The sequence below is a fragment of the Nerophis lumbriciformis genome, linkage group LG18 (assembly GCF_033978685.3).
Source record: "Nerophis lumbriciformis linkage group LG18, RoL_Nlum_v2.1, whole genome shotgun sequence".
In the NCBI taxonomy this organism is placed as follows: Eukaryota; Metazoa; Chordata; class Actinopteri; order Syngnathiformes; family Syngnathidae; genus Nerophis; species Nerophis lumbriciformis.
Genome location: NC_084565.2, coordinates 38,320,105 through 38,336,302, shown reverse-complemented (window position 1 = coordinate 38,336,302; position 16,198 = coordinate 38,320,105). Strand labels below are relative to the sequence as shown.

Sequence of the window (16,198 nt, the reverse complement as noted above, 5' to 3'; positions counted from 1 at the left end):
TATAAAGCGCACCGGGTTATAAGCCGCACTGTCAGCTTTTGAGTAAATTTGTGGTTTTTAGGTGCGGCTAATAGTGCGGAAAATACCGTATTTAATAGGAGAAACAAATATGAATATTTTCATTTCAAATGTAACTTCCTCTAAAGCAGGGGTGCTCATTACGTCGATCGCGAGCTACCGGTCGATCTCGGAGGGTGTGTCAGTCGATCACCAGCCAGGCATTAAAAAAAATAGTCCTAAAAAGGAGCGATCATAAATCTTCACTATGACGTCACTTTCGTCACTTGATTGACATTCACGGCACCCGAGGGTCTTCTGAGATGACGCTGGCTGCTGCCAGCTCCTTAAAATTACCGACTGGAAGGCGAGAAACACTTTATTTCAACAGACTGGCGCCGTACCTGTCGTCAAAACTCCAAAGATCGACTGCACAGTTGCGCTAACAAAACGAGTCTCAGAAAGCTGGCGTGCACAAGCTAGCAAGCTACGGAGTTTGCCGACAATGTATTTCTTGTAAAGTGTATACAAAGGAGTACGGAAGCTGGATAAATAAGATGCCAAAAACCAACCACTTTCATGTGGTATTGGACAGAAAGGAGGACTTTTTTCTCCTCCATTCGAAAATGCGGACGTTTTTAGCACCACTGTCTGATTCCTATCAATGCAAGTCATCACAATCAGGTAATACACCAACTTATATTCTTGTCTTCATGAAAGAAAGGAATCTATATGTGTTAAACATGCCTGTATTATCTTTAAACATCTTAACTTGTTAACAATATTAACTATATGTGTTAAACATGCCTGCATTATCTTTAAACACCTTTAACTTATTAACAATATTAACTATATGTGTTAAACATGCTTGTATTATCATTAAACACCTTTAACTTGTTAACAATATTAACTATATGTGTTAAACATGCTTGTATTATCTTTAAACACCTTTAACTTATTAATAATATTAACTATATGTATTAAACATGCTTGTATTATCATTAAACACCTTTAACTTGTTAACAATATTAATTATATGTATTAAACATGCTTGCATTATCTTTAAACACCTTTAACTTGTTAACAATATTAACTATATGTATTAAACATACTTGTATTATCATTAAACACCTTTAATTTATTAACAATATTAACTATATGTATTAAACATTCTTGTATTATCTTTAAACACCTTTAACTTATTAACAATATTAACTATATGTATTAAACATTCTTGTATTATCATTAAACACCTTTAATTTATTAACAATATTAACTGTGTTAAACATGATTGCATTATCATTAAACACCTTTAATTTATTAACAATATTAACTATGTGTTAAACATGCTTGCATTATCATTAAACACCTTTAACTTATTAACAAAAACATATATTTCATAAATAAGTAAAAATAAATTATATATATGAATGAAGTAGATCTCCACGACTTGATCAATTGAAAAGTAGCTCGCCTGCAGAAAAAGTGTGAGCACCCCTGCTCTAAAGTGTCAACATAATCATGGAAAACACTCAATGTAAAGAAAACACATTAAAGTGTTTTTAATGTAGATCCAAATCATCAAGGTCCCCTTCAATTAATGACAGCCTTGCTCAAAATAATCACCTCGACTCAAAAGAGACTGGAAATAATCCACAACAGCAAAGAAATTGCTGTTAAACATCAGAATAGAAGTGATTGGACAAGAAAATGGGCTGTAACACGGATGATCAGTGTGAACGCACGCTAGAGAGCGGGGGAATCGAACCCAAGTCCATCATGGAAGGAAGGATCTACTGCAGCGGATATTAAGCTTTTTGACCTCAGAGTCCAGCGTTTGCTGCTCAAAGATTGACGTTCAAATATATTTCTGCCTGCAATAATACGAAGTCAGTGGGTAGAACAATAATACTAAGTCAGTGGGTAGACCCGGGGCAGTGGAGCTAGACCTGGGCCGACACTGGTTAGGTCAATTAACCGTACCATACATTAGAGATGAGGCATGACGGCCTTCAAGTTTGAAAGAACTGCTCTAGAACTTTCACTTGTCTGCTTGTTAACCACGTGGTTGGAAGCTGTATTTGACCAGGGACAAGTGTCTGGTTCTACCTTCAGCTGCTGATATATGAGCTCCTGCGGCCCACAGGTGCACAACTACACATTTCTTTTAGGTCAGGGGTGTCCACCAGGACCAGAACTCAAAGTCTACTTTAGGAAGAAGACTCCTTTTTTGCAGAGGTTCTCCGTGTGGTCCAGTTGGCTCCCAGGTCCGAGGTGCTTAAAAAAAAACCCTGGTCTAGTGGGAGTACACTAGGTCCTCTACTCACCAAGGTCATAGAGAGACCCGTACAAAATCACATTTTTGGAGGGCCGAAATATTTTAAAATATGAAATATTTTTAAATAAACATTGGCCGCCAGGCACAAATCATGTATTGGAGCACTCACGCACACACATGCACACACCTTGTATTTGTCACCTTCTTGAGACCTCCGAAAAACGCCTACCTCTTGTATTATAATAAAAGTCGGAATTTTACTCAACACAGGTCGAAATTTTACAAGAAAAACTGAACATTTGTGCTATATTATGATAAAAGTTGGAATTTTACTCAATAACAGTCGATTACCCGACAAATCACAATTGTATAAGAAAACTTTGACATTTTGGCAATATTATAATAATAATCGGAATTTTACTTGGTAAAATTATGACAAAAGTGATCATTTTACTCAAAAAATGTCACTATTTTACAAGAACAACAAAACAATTGGCAATATTAAAAGTTAAAGTTAAAGTACCAATGATTGTCACACACACACTAGGTGTGGCGAAATTATTCTCTGCATTTGACCCATCACCCTTGATCACCCCCTCGGAGGTGAGGGGAGCAGTGGGCAGCAGCGGTGGCTGCGCCCGGGAATCATTTTGGTGATTTAACCCCCAATTCCAACCCTTGATGCTGAGTGCCAAGCAGGGAGGTAATGGGTCCCATTTTTATAGTCTTTGGTATGACTCGGCCGGGATTTGAACTCCCAACCTACCGATCTCAGGACGGACACTCTAACCACTAGGCCACTGAGTAGGTGATACGAGTCAGAATTTTATGTGACAAATGTCACCATTTTGCATTAAAATTAAATAATTTTACAATAAAATATTGCAATATTACAGAAACAGAAAGAATAGGAGAAATTGTTCCCAATTTTATCAGACAAAAGTCGACACATTGTGAGAAAGACTGCTTTTAGTAAAAAAAAATTATTTTTATTTTTTGTTTGTAATTAGTTTTTAATCTTCATTATTTACTTTATTACAGTATGTCTCTATATACATATTTATTTTATTTTTTTAATTAATTTTGGCCAAAGAGGGCGCATTTCAACTTCTTACACACACACACTTATGACAAATGTCACCGTTTTGTATTAAAAAGTAATAATTTTACATAAAAAAGTAATAATTTTACGAGAAAATATTGCAATATTACAGAAACACAAAAAATGCTAGAAATTGTTCCCAATTTTATAAGTGAGAAAAACACTGCTTTTAGATCTTTTTTTATTTTTTGTTTGTAATTGTTTTTTAATCTTCATTATTTACTTCAAGTTGTCTCTATATACCGTATTTTCCGCACCATAAGGCGCCCTGGGTTATAAGCCGCGCCTTCAATGAACGGCATATTTCAAAACTTTGTCCACCTATAAGCCGCCCCGTGTTGTATGCCGCATCTAACTGCGCTAAAGGAATGTCAAAAAAACAGTCAAATAGGTCAGTCAAACTTTAATAATATATTAAAACCAGCGTGATGTGGGCGCGCATGGAATCGTATATCAACATGGACGGAGCTGCGTGAAAAAAGCCACCCGGCCTCTTCGCGTAAACTTATACTTACCTTAACCACTCGCTCATCTTTTCTTCATCCATCCCTTCGAGTTAGCTTTTATAATGACGCCGGCTGGAAAGGTCTCTTTTGGCAAGGTCTTCCTTTTGAATATCACCATGGGTGGAAGTTTCTGGCCATTAGCATGGCAAGCTAGAACCACAGTGAAGGATGACTTCTCATTCCCTGTGGTGCGAATATTCACCGTACGTGCTCCCGTTGTATCCACAGTGCGGTTCACAGGAATATCAAAAGTCAGTGGAACCTCGTCCATGTTGATAATGTTCTCTGGCCGGATCTTTTTTTCAGCTATCTTGTTTTTACAATATGCACGGAAAGTAGCCAGCTTTTCTTGAAAGTCTTTAGGCAGTTGCTGTGAAATAGTAATCCGTGTGCGGATGGAGAGATTGCGTCTTTTCATGAACCGGATCTCTGTCGCTTAGTAGGAGCCATTTTGTGGTCTTTACAGATGTAAACACACAAAGGAAATGAAACGTACGGTAATATCCGCGCGCTTTTTCTTCTTCTACGCGGGCGGGTGGTTGCTTACAGTAGAAGAAGAAGCGCTTCCTGTTCTATGGGGGCGGGTGCTTACCTTGGCGGTTGCTTGCGTAGAAGAAGAAGCACTTCCTCTTCTACGGGGAAAAAAGATGGCGGCTGTTTACCGTAGTTGCGAGACCGAAACTTTATGAAAATGAATCTTAATATTAATCCATATATAAAGCGCACCGGGTTAAAAGCCGCACTGTCAGCTTTTGAGTAAATTTGTGGTTTTTAGGTGCGGCTAATAGTGCGGAAAATACGGTACATATTTATTTATTTTTTTGAGTTAATTTTGTCCAAAGCGCATTTCAATTTGTTACACACACTTGTTATTTCATATGTTGACCAGATGGGTAGCACTTTTAAAACTTTTAAAAAATCCCTCCTTTTTGGGACCACCCTAATTTTGATAGATTTCACCACCAGGGGTGCAAATGAGATATTGTCTATAAGATGCAATGGTTTTCCGTAATGGGACCATGAATTCGGTCCTAACCTGTTCACACCTCCTCATATGGAAGGTACTTTTTCTTGTTGATGTCTCAAGAAGCGTAGACATACAAGAACACACACAGAAATAAATGATACACCTTCATTCTGTGATTAAAAAAGATCAATTTGACATTTGTTAATTCCACTTTTATTGAGTTTTCAATTACTTTTATGACACAAAGCATTTTTGACTGTCAGGACCTGTTGGACTATGAGGTGGACAGCGATGAAGAATGGGAGGAAGAGGAGCCTGGAGAGTCCCTGTCACACAGTGAAGGGGTGAGTCCATTGATCAGGATGTGGAGAGCAATACACTTAAAGGCATGACCTCTTTCAGGAGGACGAGGAGGAAGGGGGTGAGGAGGACGAGGACGAGGACGACGGCTTCTTGGTTCCTCACGGCTACCTCTCAGACGACGAAGGGGCGCTGGAAGAAGAGGTATGGTGGTATCTGCTGCTTTCTTCCTCCCCTCCTGACTTTCTGCTCCGCAGGAGGGCGGCGACCTGGAGAAGCAGAAACTGCAACAGAAAGTGAAAGCGAGGGAGTGGGATGAGCTGATGTCCACCAAGAACAAGATGAGGGTGTTGCAGCCAATCGTGAGGGGCTGCGTCTGGGAAGGGGGAGACGCACCCTTCTCTGACCTCCTCCAGTCCTACGCTGTCTGCATCATCCAACCTTTAGTCAAGGCGGACGCCAGCCCCAGCGCAGATGATCAAAGGCAGAAATGTATGAATTGTATGGTTCTACATCATTCTAACGTGCAGGAGAAGTGAATGTGTCTGGGTTAACTTGTGTTCAGTGCTCGGTCAGCTGCTGCCGCTGCTACACGGGAACCTGAACAGCAGCAAAGTCATCATCGACGAGTTTCAAGAGTTTTGTCGCCGGCAGACCTCGCCCCCCATGTTGTCCACAGAACTGTCCAGTCCAGAGAACTCCGCGGACGTCCCCACTCGGTAAAACCAAGTCTTTAATAATACTCTGTTTAAGGTCCTAGGACTGCACGGTATTGGGAAAACTGACACATTCATCATGTGAGACCATGGTACTTGATATTTGCATTAAGGAAATGCTACAAAGTTGTAATGTTTAGTAAGCCTTTGAAATATTGTAACTTTTTCCTGTCGTGGGGTTGGTTGATCAATAATCACTTAACTAAAACATATTATTATTGTTCCACAATGTTCTTTCCTTCCTCACACCCAGCATCTCTCTCTCTCTTCCTGATGTACCTGGTGCTCATCCAATCACCAGTCAGGACACATTTACACCTCTAAGACTAGGGCAGGGGTCTGCAACCCGCGGCTCCGGAGCCGCATGCGGCTCTTTGATCACTCTGATGCGGCTCAGCTGCATACTTGCCGACCGTCCCGATTTTTCCGGGAGACTTCCGGATTTCAGTGCCTCTCCCGGGGCAAACATTCTCCGATTTTCACCCGGACAACAATATTGAAGGCGTGCCCTGATGGCACTGCCTTTAGCATCCTCTACAACCTGTCGTCGCGTCCGCTTTTTCACCATACTATCTGCATGCCGGCCCAATCACATAATATCTATGGCTTTTCACACACACAAGTGAATGCAAGCATACTTGGTCAACAGCCATACAGGTCACACTGAGGGTGGCCGTATAAACAACTTTAAAACTCTTACTAATATGCACCACACTGTGAACCCACACCAAACAAGAATGACAAACACATTTCGGGAGAACATCCGCACCGTAACACAACAGAACAAATACCCAGAACCCCTTGCAGCACTAACTCTTCCGGGCTACATTATACACCCCCGCTACCACCAAACCCCGCCCACCTCAACCGACGCACGGAGGTGGGCGTATGTTCTCCCGAAATGTGTTTGTCATTCTTGTTTGGTGTGGGTTCACAGTGTGGCGCATATTAGTAAGAGTGTTAAAGTTGTTTATACGGCCACCCTCAGTGTGACCTGTATGGCTGTTGACCAAGTATGCCTTGCAGTCACTCATGTGTGTTTGCAGAAGCCTCATATGACATGTAACTGGCCTGGCACGCTGTTGGTACAAGTTGTAGAGGGCGCTAAAGGCAGTGCCATCACGGCACACCCTTATTATTGTTGTTTGGGTGAAAATCAGCAGGCATTCGATTAAATAGTTGCCACGAAATTCGGGAGTCTCCCGGGAAAAATCGGGAGGGTTGGCAAGTATGACGCTGTCAAGCGCCATTCATATAAAACTCGCGGGCCGCACTAACATTACATTTTCATATTAAGGTGCGGGCCGCGTGTCTGAGACCCCTGGTTTATACATAGCACAAAGCAAAAAAAACAACTTTGTATGCAGTGTTTATTTCATTTTAAATTTCAAAAGAGTTTTGTGGCTCCCATTGTTTTCTTTAATTTGTGAAACGGGTCAAAATGGCTCTTTGAGTGGTAAAGGTTGCCAACCCCTGGACTAGGGGGTCCAACTGGTTTTCATTGAGGGCCACATCGCAGTTATGGCTGCCAAGAGGGCCGTAACAGTGAATCATTTTGGAATATATTCCTCTTCTCATATTTTTGCACAATCACCTATTGATTGGATTCTTACATTTATTGTTAACGTAGACTCAAGAAAAAACTTTTTGTGCCATCTCTTTCCAACAGTCTGAGCATACTGGCTCTTTTGTCGGTGTTGATTAGCTAATGTTCATCTTTTAGATTGAAGCCCAAATATTCCCACAGCCGGACTTGGCTTTGCGATCATCTTTTTGGTGCCACCCCTTTTAAGGGGACGGGCAACATGTGCACTCGTATAGTTAGGAGGGAAAAAAATCATCTGGTTTTAGTCAGGTTTCACTGAGACCAATGACGTTAAGGTTGTTGTCTCTAATGACTTCATTAACTAAAAAGGTTTTGGGAGACAATGATTTGATGTTTAAAAAGTCCATACTACAGATAGTGGGCTGTTTTGAGGAATTTTTCTTAATGGAATCTGTATATCACTGTAATATTAGTGATATTAATAACGTTACGTTTATTTTGTGTAGTGCGCCTTAAATCCGCTGTTGCCCACTGCTCCCCTCACCTCCCAGGGGGTGAACAAGGGGATGGGTCAAATGCAGAGGACAAATTTCGCCACACCTAGTGTGTGTGTGACAATCATTGGTAAAAAAAAAAATCTACAGAACATACAATCTGGGTTGTGTAGAATGTGTGTCAACACACAGTCTGGGTTGTGTAGAATGTGTGTCAAAACACATTCTGGGTTGTGTAGAATGTGTGTGCAGTCTGGATTGTGTAGAATGCATGTCAACGCACAGTCTGGGTTGTATAGAATGCGTGTCAACCTACAGTCTGAGTTGTGTAGAATGCGTGTCAACGCACAGTCTGAGTTGTGTAGAATGCGTGTCAACGCACAGTCTGGGTTGTGTAGAATGCGTGTCAACGCACAGTCTGGGTTGTGTAGATTGCATGTCAACGCACAGTCTGGGTTGTGTAGAATGCATGTCAACGCACAGTCTGGGTTGTGTAGAATGCGTGTCAACGCACAGTCTGGGTTGTGTAGATTGCATGTCAACGCACCGTCTGGGTTGTGTAAAATGCGTGTCAACACACAGTCTGGGTTGTGTAGATTGCGTGTCAACGCACAGTCTTGGTTGTATAGAATGTGTGTCAACGCACAGTCTGGGTTGTATAGAATGCGTGTCAACCTACAGTCTGAGTTGTGTAGAATGCGTGTCAACGCACAGTCTGAGTTGTGTAGAATGCGTGTCAATGCACAGTCTGGGTTGTGTAGAATGCGTGTCAACGCACAGTCTGGGTTGTGTAGATTGCATGTCAACGCACAGTCTGGGTTGTGTAGAATGCGTGTCAACGCATAGTCTGGGTTGTGTAGAATGCGTGTCAACGCACAGTCTGGGTTGTGTAGATTGCATGTCAACGCACAGTATGGGTTGTGTAGAATGCGTGTCAACACACAGTCTGGGTTGTGTAGATTGCGTGTCAACGCACAGTCTTGGTTGTATAGAATGTGTGTCAACGCACAGTCTGCGTTGTGTAGAATGCACAGTCTGGGTTGTGTAGAATGTGTGTCAACGGACAGTCTGGGTTGTGTAGAATGTGTATCAAAACACAGTCTGGGTTGTGTAGAATGTGTGTAAAAACACAGTCTGGGTTGTGTAGAATGTGTGTCAACACAGTCTGGGTTGTGTAGAATGTGTGTCAACACAGTCTGGGTTGTATAGAATGTGTGTCAATGCACAGTCTGGGTTGTATAGAATGTGTCAACACACAGTCTGGGTTGTATCGAATGTGTCAACGCACAGTCTGGGTTGTGTAGAATGCGTGTCAACCTACAGTCTGGGTTGTGTAGATTGCGTGTCAACGCACAGTCTGGGTTGTGTAGAATGTGTATCAAAACACAGTCTGGGTTGTGTAGAATGTCTGTCAAAACACAGTCTTGGTTGTGTAGAATGTGTGTCAACACAGTCTGGGTTGTATAGAATGCGTGTCAACCTACAGTCTGGGTTGTGTAGATTGCGTGTCAACGCACAGTCTGTGTTGTGTAGAATGTGTATCAAAACACAGTCTGGGTTGTGTAGAATGTGTGTCAAAACACAGTCTGGGTTGTATGTAGAATGTGTGTCAACACAGTCTGGGTTGTATAGAATGTGTGTCAACGCACAGTCTGGGTTGTATAGAATGTGTCAACGCACAGTCTGGATTGTATAGAATGCGTGTCAACCTACAGTCTGGGTTGTGTAGATTGCGTGTCAACGCACAGTCTGGTTGTGTAGAATGTGTGTCAAAACACAGTCTGGGTTGTGTAGAATGTGTGTCAACACAGTCTGGGTTGTATAGAATGTGTGTCAATGCACAGTCTGGGTTGTATAGAATGTGTCAACGCTCAGTCTGGGTTGTATAGAATGTGTCAACGCACAGTCTGGGTTGTGTAGAATGCGTGTCAACCTACAGTCTGGGTTGTGTAGATTGCGTGTCAATGCACAGTCTGGGTTGTGTAGAATGTGTGTCAACGCACAGTCTGGGTTGTGTAGAATGTGTATCAAAACACAGTCTGGGTTGTGTAGAAAGTGTATCAAAACACAGTCTGGGTTGTGTAGAATGTGTGTCAAAACACAGTCTGGGTTGTGTAGAATGTGTGTCAAAACACAGTCTGGGTTGTGTAGAATGTGTGTCAACACAGTCTGGGTTGTATAGAATGTGTGTCAACGCACAGTCTGGGTTGTATAGAATGTGTCAACGCACAGTCTGGGTTGTATAGAATGCGTGTCAACCTACAGTCTGGGTTGTGTAGATTGCGTGTCAATGCACAGTCTGGGTTGTGTAGAATGTGTGTCAAAACACAGTCTGGGTTGTGTAGAATGTGTGTCAACACAGTCTGGGTTGTTTAGAATGCGTGTCAACCTACAGTCTGGGTTGTGTAGATTACGTGTCAACGCACAGTCTGGATTGTGTAGAATGTGTATCAAAACACAGTCTGGGTTGTGTAGAATGTGTGTCAACGCACAGTCTGGGTTGTGTAGAATGTGTGTCAACACAGTCTGTGTTGTATAGAATGCGTGTCAACCTACAGTCTGGGTTGTGTAGATTGCGTGTCAACGCACAGTCTGGGTTGTGTAGAATGTGTATCAAAACACAGTCTGGGTTGTGTAGAATGTGTCAAAACACAGTCTGGGTTGTGTAGAATGTGTGTCAACACAGTCTGGGTTGCATAGAATGTGTGTCAACGCACAGTCTGGGTTGTGTAGAATGCGTGTCAACGCACAGTCTGGGTTGTGTAGAATGTGTGTCAACGCACAGTCTGGATTGTGTAGAATGCGTGTCAACGCGCAGTCTGGATTGTATAGAATGTGTCAACGCACAGTCTGGGTTGTGTAGAATGTGTGTTAACACAAGGATTGGATTTTCAGAATTTGCAGTCTGGATCCACGAGACATAGTATAGGTGTTAATTGCTGGCAATAATGTTTGTTGCTGGCAATAATGTTTGACAATAATGTTTGGTGCTGGCAATAATGTTTGTTGCTGAAGATAATGTTTGACAATAATGTTTGTTGCTGAAGATAATGTTTGACGATAATGTTTGTTGCTGGTGAGACTGTTGCTGACGATATTTGTTGCTGGCGATAATGCTTGACGATAATGTTTGTTGCTGAAGATAATGTTTGTTGCTGGCGATAATGTTTGATGCTGGGGATAATGTTTGTTGCTGGCGATAATGCTTGACGATAATGTCTGTTGCTGCGATCGTTGTGTGTTGCAGGATCCAGGTGAAGCGTCTGATCAAGAGCAACGCCGTGTACGAGAAGCGCTCCACTTACAGACGCTGCTGCTGGTACGTGCACGCTGACGTGCTGACTCGCTTTTCCCTGGACACTCTCCCTGTGCCGGGACACTGGTCCTACCTGACCTGCGGCGCTCGAGAGGAGTCCTCCCGTGAAGAGAACCACGTGGCCACCGGCTCCCGGGGGAACTCCCCCAGCACACCCCAGACCTCCTCCGCCACCTGGGCCGCCTCCAACAAGAGGAAGAGCGCCGGCAGCATGTCCATCACCAAATTCATGAAGCGCTGCAGCGAGCATGAACGGGTAACGCTACATTTGACCTCTAGCACGACGCCACATTTGACCTGTAGCATGATGCCACATTTGACCTCTAGAATGAATGCCACATTTGACCTCTAGCATGATGCCACATTTGACCTCTAGCATGATGCCACATTTGACCTCTAGCATGATGCCACATTTGACCTCTAGCACGACGCCACATTTGACCTCTAGCACGATGCAACAATTGACCTCTAGCACGATGCCACATTTGACCTCTAGCATGATGCCACATTTGACCTCTAGCATGCCACATTTGACCTCTAGCATAATGCCACATTTGACCTCTAGCACGACGCCACATTTGACCTCTAGCTCAACGCCACATTTGACCTCGAGAATGAATGCCACATTTGACCTCTAGCATGATGCCACATTTGACCTCTAGCATGACGCCACATTTGACCTGTAGCATGATGCCACATTTGACCTCTAGAATGAATGCCACATTTGACCTCTAGCATGATGCCACATTTGACCTCTAGCATGATGCCACATTTGACCTCTAGCATGATGCCACATTTGACCTCTAGCACGACGCCACATTTGACCTCTAGCACGATGCAACAATTGACCTCTAGCACGATGCCACATTTGACCTCTAGCATGATGCCACATTTGACCTCTAGCATAATGCCACATTTGACCTCTAGCATGTTGCCACATTTTGACCTCTAGCATGTTGCCACATTTGACCTCTAGCACGACGCCACATTTGACCTCTAGAATGAATGCCGCATTTGACCTCTAGCATGACGCCACATTTGACCTCTAGCATGTTGCCACATTTGACCTCTAGCACAACGCCACATTTGACCTCTAGAATGAATGCCACATTTGACCTCTAGCATGATGCCACATTTGACCTCTAGCACGACGCCACATTTGACCTCTAGAATGAATGCCTCATTTGACCTCTAGCATGACGCCACATTTGACCTCTAGCATGATGCCACATTTGACCTCTAGCATGATGCCACATTTGACCTCGAGCATGAATGCCACATTTGACCTCTAGCATGAACGAGTAACGCCACATTTGACCTCTAGCATGATGCCACATTTGACCTCTAGCATGATGCCACATTTGACCTCTAGAATAATGCCACATTTGACCTCTAGCATGATGCCACATTTGACCTCTAGCATGATGCCACATTTGACCTCTAGCCCGACGCCACATTTGACCGCTAGCATGACGCCACATTTGACCTCTAGCATGTTGCCACATTTGACCTCTAGCACGACGCCACATTTGACCTCCAGCACGACGCCACATTTGACCTCTAGAATGAATGCCACATTTGACCTCTAGCACGACGCCACATTTGACCCCTAGAATGAATGCCACATTTGACCTCTAGCATGATGCCACATTTGACCTCTAGCACGACGCCACATTTGACCTCTAGCATGATGCCACATTTGACCTCTAGCAAGTTGCCACATTTGACCTCTAGCATGTTGCCACATTTGACCTCTAGAATGATGCCACATTTGACCTCAAGCATGACGCCACATTTGACCTCGAGCATTAATGCCACATTTGACCTCTAGCATGAACGAGTAACGCCACATTTGACCTCTAGCATGAAGCCACATTTGACCTCTAGCATGATGCCACATTTGACCTCTAGCAAGTTGCCACATTTGACCTCTAGCAAGTTGCCACATTTGACCTCTAGTACGACGCCACATTTGACCTCTAGCATGTATGCCACATTTGACCTCTAGCAAGTTGCCACATTTGACCTCTAGCAAGTTGCCACATTTGACCTCTAGTACGACGCCACATTTGACCTCTAGCATGTATGCCACATTTGACCTCTAGCATGATGCCACATTTGACCTCAAGCATGACTCCACATTTGACCTCGAGCATGAATGCCAAATTTGACCTCTAGCATGAACGAGTAACGCCACATTTGACCTCTAGCATGATGCCACATTTGACCTCTAGCATGAACGAGTAACACCACATTTGCCCCCTAGCATGATGCCACATTTGCCCCCCTAGCATGATGCCACATTTGACCTCTAGCGTGAACGAGTAACACCACATTTCACCTCTAGCATGAACGGGTAATGCCACATTTGACCTCTAGCAGGACGCCACATTTCACTTGTAGCATGAATGCCACATTTGACCTCTAGCATGAACAGGTAACACCATATTTGACCTCGAGCATGACGCCACATTTGTCCTTTAGCATGAACGGGTAACGCCACATTTGACCTCTATCATGAACAGGTAACACCACATTTGACCTCTAGCATGACACCACATTTGACCTCGAGCATGACGCCACATTTGACCTATAGCATGAACGGGTAACGCCACATTTGACCTCTAGCATGAACGGGTAACGCCACATTTGACCTCTAGCATGAGCGGGAAAGGCCACATTTGACCTCTGCGGTTATGGCCGTCACCTGCTCTGACGTGCTCTCACCCTTCAGGCGGAGGAGGCTGACGGTTTTCAAGCTGACACAGAAGATGATGACGACTGCATCATCGTCTCTACGCAGAGCGGTGAGTTGATCAATCATCTCTAATCTGTTGTTGCGCTAACGTGCTACAAGCCCTGCAGAGTGATGACTCAATGAATGGATGAAAGTCATATTCAGTGATGAATAGATGAAAGTCATATTCAATGATGAATGGTGAATCTGTATGATGCTAAAACTTTTAATTGCTTTTGGTTGAGATTTATGACAACTGCCTAAAGAAAACATTCACATTTGCACAGTCATTGATGGTTTGATACATATGATATAATATATAATGATATACTGTATATGATGGTATATACGATGATATATATGATGGTATATATGATGGTATATACGATGATATATATGATGGTATATACGATGATATATATGATGGTATATATCAGTGGTCCCTAACCTTTTTGTAGCTGCGGGCCGGTCAACGCTTGAAAATTTGTCCCGGGGGGGTGATGTTTTTTTTTTTCATAAAGAAATACAATCATGTGTGCTTACGGACTGTATCCCTGCAGACTGTATTGATATATAATGTATATAGTGTTTTTTATGTTGATTTAATAAAAATAAAATAAAAATATATTTTTTTTTATTTCTTGTGCGGCCCGGTACCAATCGGTGGTTGGGGAGCACTGATATATATGATGGTATATACGATGATAAATATGATATATACAGATGTTATTGATTCTGTTCCATAAGTGTTAATAAAAGGCTTTGTGCTCCAAAGTAGCAAACATTATCACACAAAGGTACTTTAGTGTGTTTGCTACTCTTATCACTTCAAATGTGTATTAATTAAAAGTCATGTACTTTAATATTGATGAAAATGATAATTGCAATAATAATAGTAATAACAATAATAATAATAATGATGATAACAGAGCTGACTCTTCCTCCTTGCCTTCAGGTTCAATCAGAGAGAAGTCGTCCACCGAAGGAGAAGACCTGATGGACGTCACACCCTCCAACATGGCCACTCTGCCGCTGGCCAGCGCTGCTCCCACTTTGGCCCCAGCCTAAGAACTGTTGGCCCCAGCCTAAGAACTGTTGGCAGTGTGCTGCTCCAGGCTGCTCCCAGGTCACAGGTGTGTTGAAGACGCGCACAGGTGTGTTGACCACACGCACAGGTGCGTGTGGACCACGCGCACAGGTGTGTGTGTGGACCACGCGCACAGGTTTTTGCGAACTACGCGCACAGGTGTGTGTGCATGGACTACACACACAGGTGTGTGTGTGTGTGTGCGGACCACACAAACAGGTGTGTGGACCACACACTTGCTGTGACAAGTAGAGCATTATTTAGGGTCCCACACACAGCCCCTTGTATTTGTGTATATAAGACGCATTCTTTCCCACCTTGGACAAGCTCGTTGTGTACCTGCACAGGTAGAGCCAGTTAACAGATGTTTTATAAGATGTATTGTCTCTGTTGTGGAAGAATACTTGAAGATAAAGTTCATTAAATCGGAAGAAAATGTTTTTTCTTTTGTTTGCGAGCGTGTTGTCTGCCAGACAAGAATGAGCATTTCTAATACAAGGCCAGAAACGCTTTGAGTGTACCTTTCAGGTAAAACTTTGCGTGTTTGATCAACGCAAGCAAAACTAAACATTGTATTATAACTTATAAAGTTTTATAATAACTTACTACATCTATGTACTGTTAATAAAGTTTTATAATAACTTGTTACATCTTTGTAGTGTTAATAAAGTTTTATAATAACGTATTACATGTATGTACTGTTAATAAAGTTTTATGATAACTTATGTATATATTACACTATTTATTAGAGTATTTATTACAACATTTATTAGATAATTTGTTACAGTATTTATTACAATATGTTTTATAGTATTACAAAATGTATTAGAGTGTTACAATATTTATTACAGTATATATTATAATATTTATTGTAGCATTTATTAGAGTATTTGTTACAGTATTATAGTATTTATTACAGTATTCAAGTATATATTACAGTATTTATTGGAGTATTTGTTAGAGTATTTATTACAGTATTGATTACAGTGTTTATTGTATGTATTATATGTACAATAGTATTACAGTATTAGAATGATTTATTTTAGTATGTTTTACAATATTTATTAACAGTATTACATACTACAGTATTTATGACCGTATGTAGTATAGTATTTATGACAATATTTGTTACAGTATTATATTTATTAGAGT

At 42.2% G+C, this 16,198-nt stretch overlaps 1 protein-coding gene across 2 annotated transcripts in view; it reads left to right on the top strand.

Annotated features, from left to right (window-relative positions):
* Positions 1–15,209, top strand: part of chaf1a (chromatin assembly factor 1, subunit A (p150)) — a 38,043-nt gene extending 22,834 nt beyond the window's left edge. For both annotated transcript variants that reach the window (XM_061978347.2, XM_072915121.1), the window contains 7 exons: positions 5,114–5,194; positions 5,253–5,354; positions 5,408–5,642; positions 5,716–5,869; positions 11,154–11,478; positions 13,957–14,029; positions 14,915–15,209. In XM_061978347.2, the coding sequence (XP_061834331.2) occupies positions 5,114–5,194; positions 5,253–5,354; positions 5,408–5,642; positions 5,716–5,869; positions 11,154–11,478; positions 13,957–14,029; positions 14,915–15,027 (1,083 nt within the window). In that variant the 3' untranslated portion in view covers positions 15,028–15,209. The remainder of the gene's footprint in view (positions 1–5,113; positions 5,195–5,252; positions 5,355–5,407; positions 5,643–5,715; positions 5,870–11,153; positions 11,479–13,956; positions 14,030–14,914) is intronic.
* The last annotated feature ends 989 nt before the right edge of the window (positions 15,210–16,198 follow it).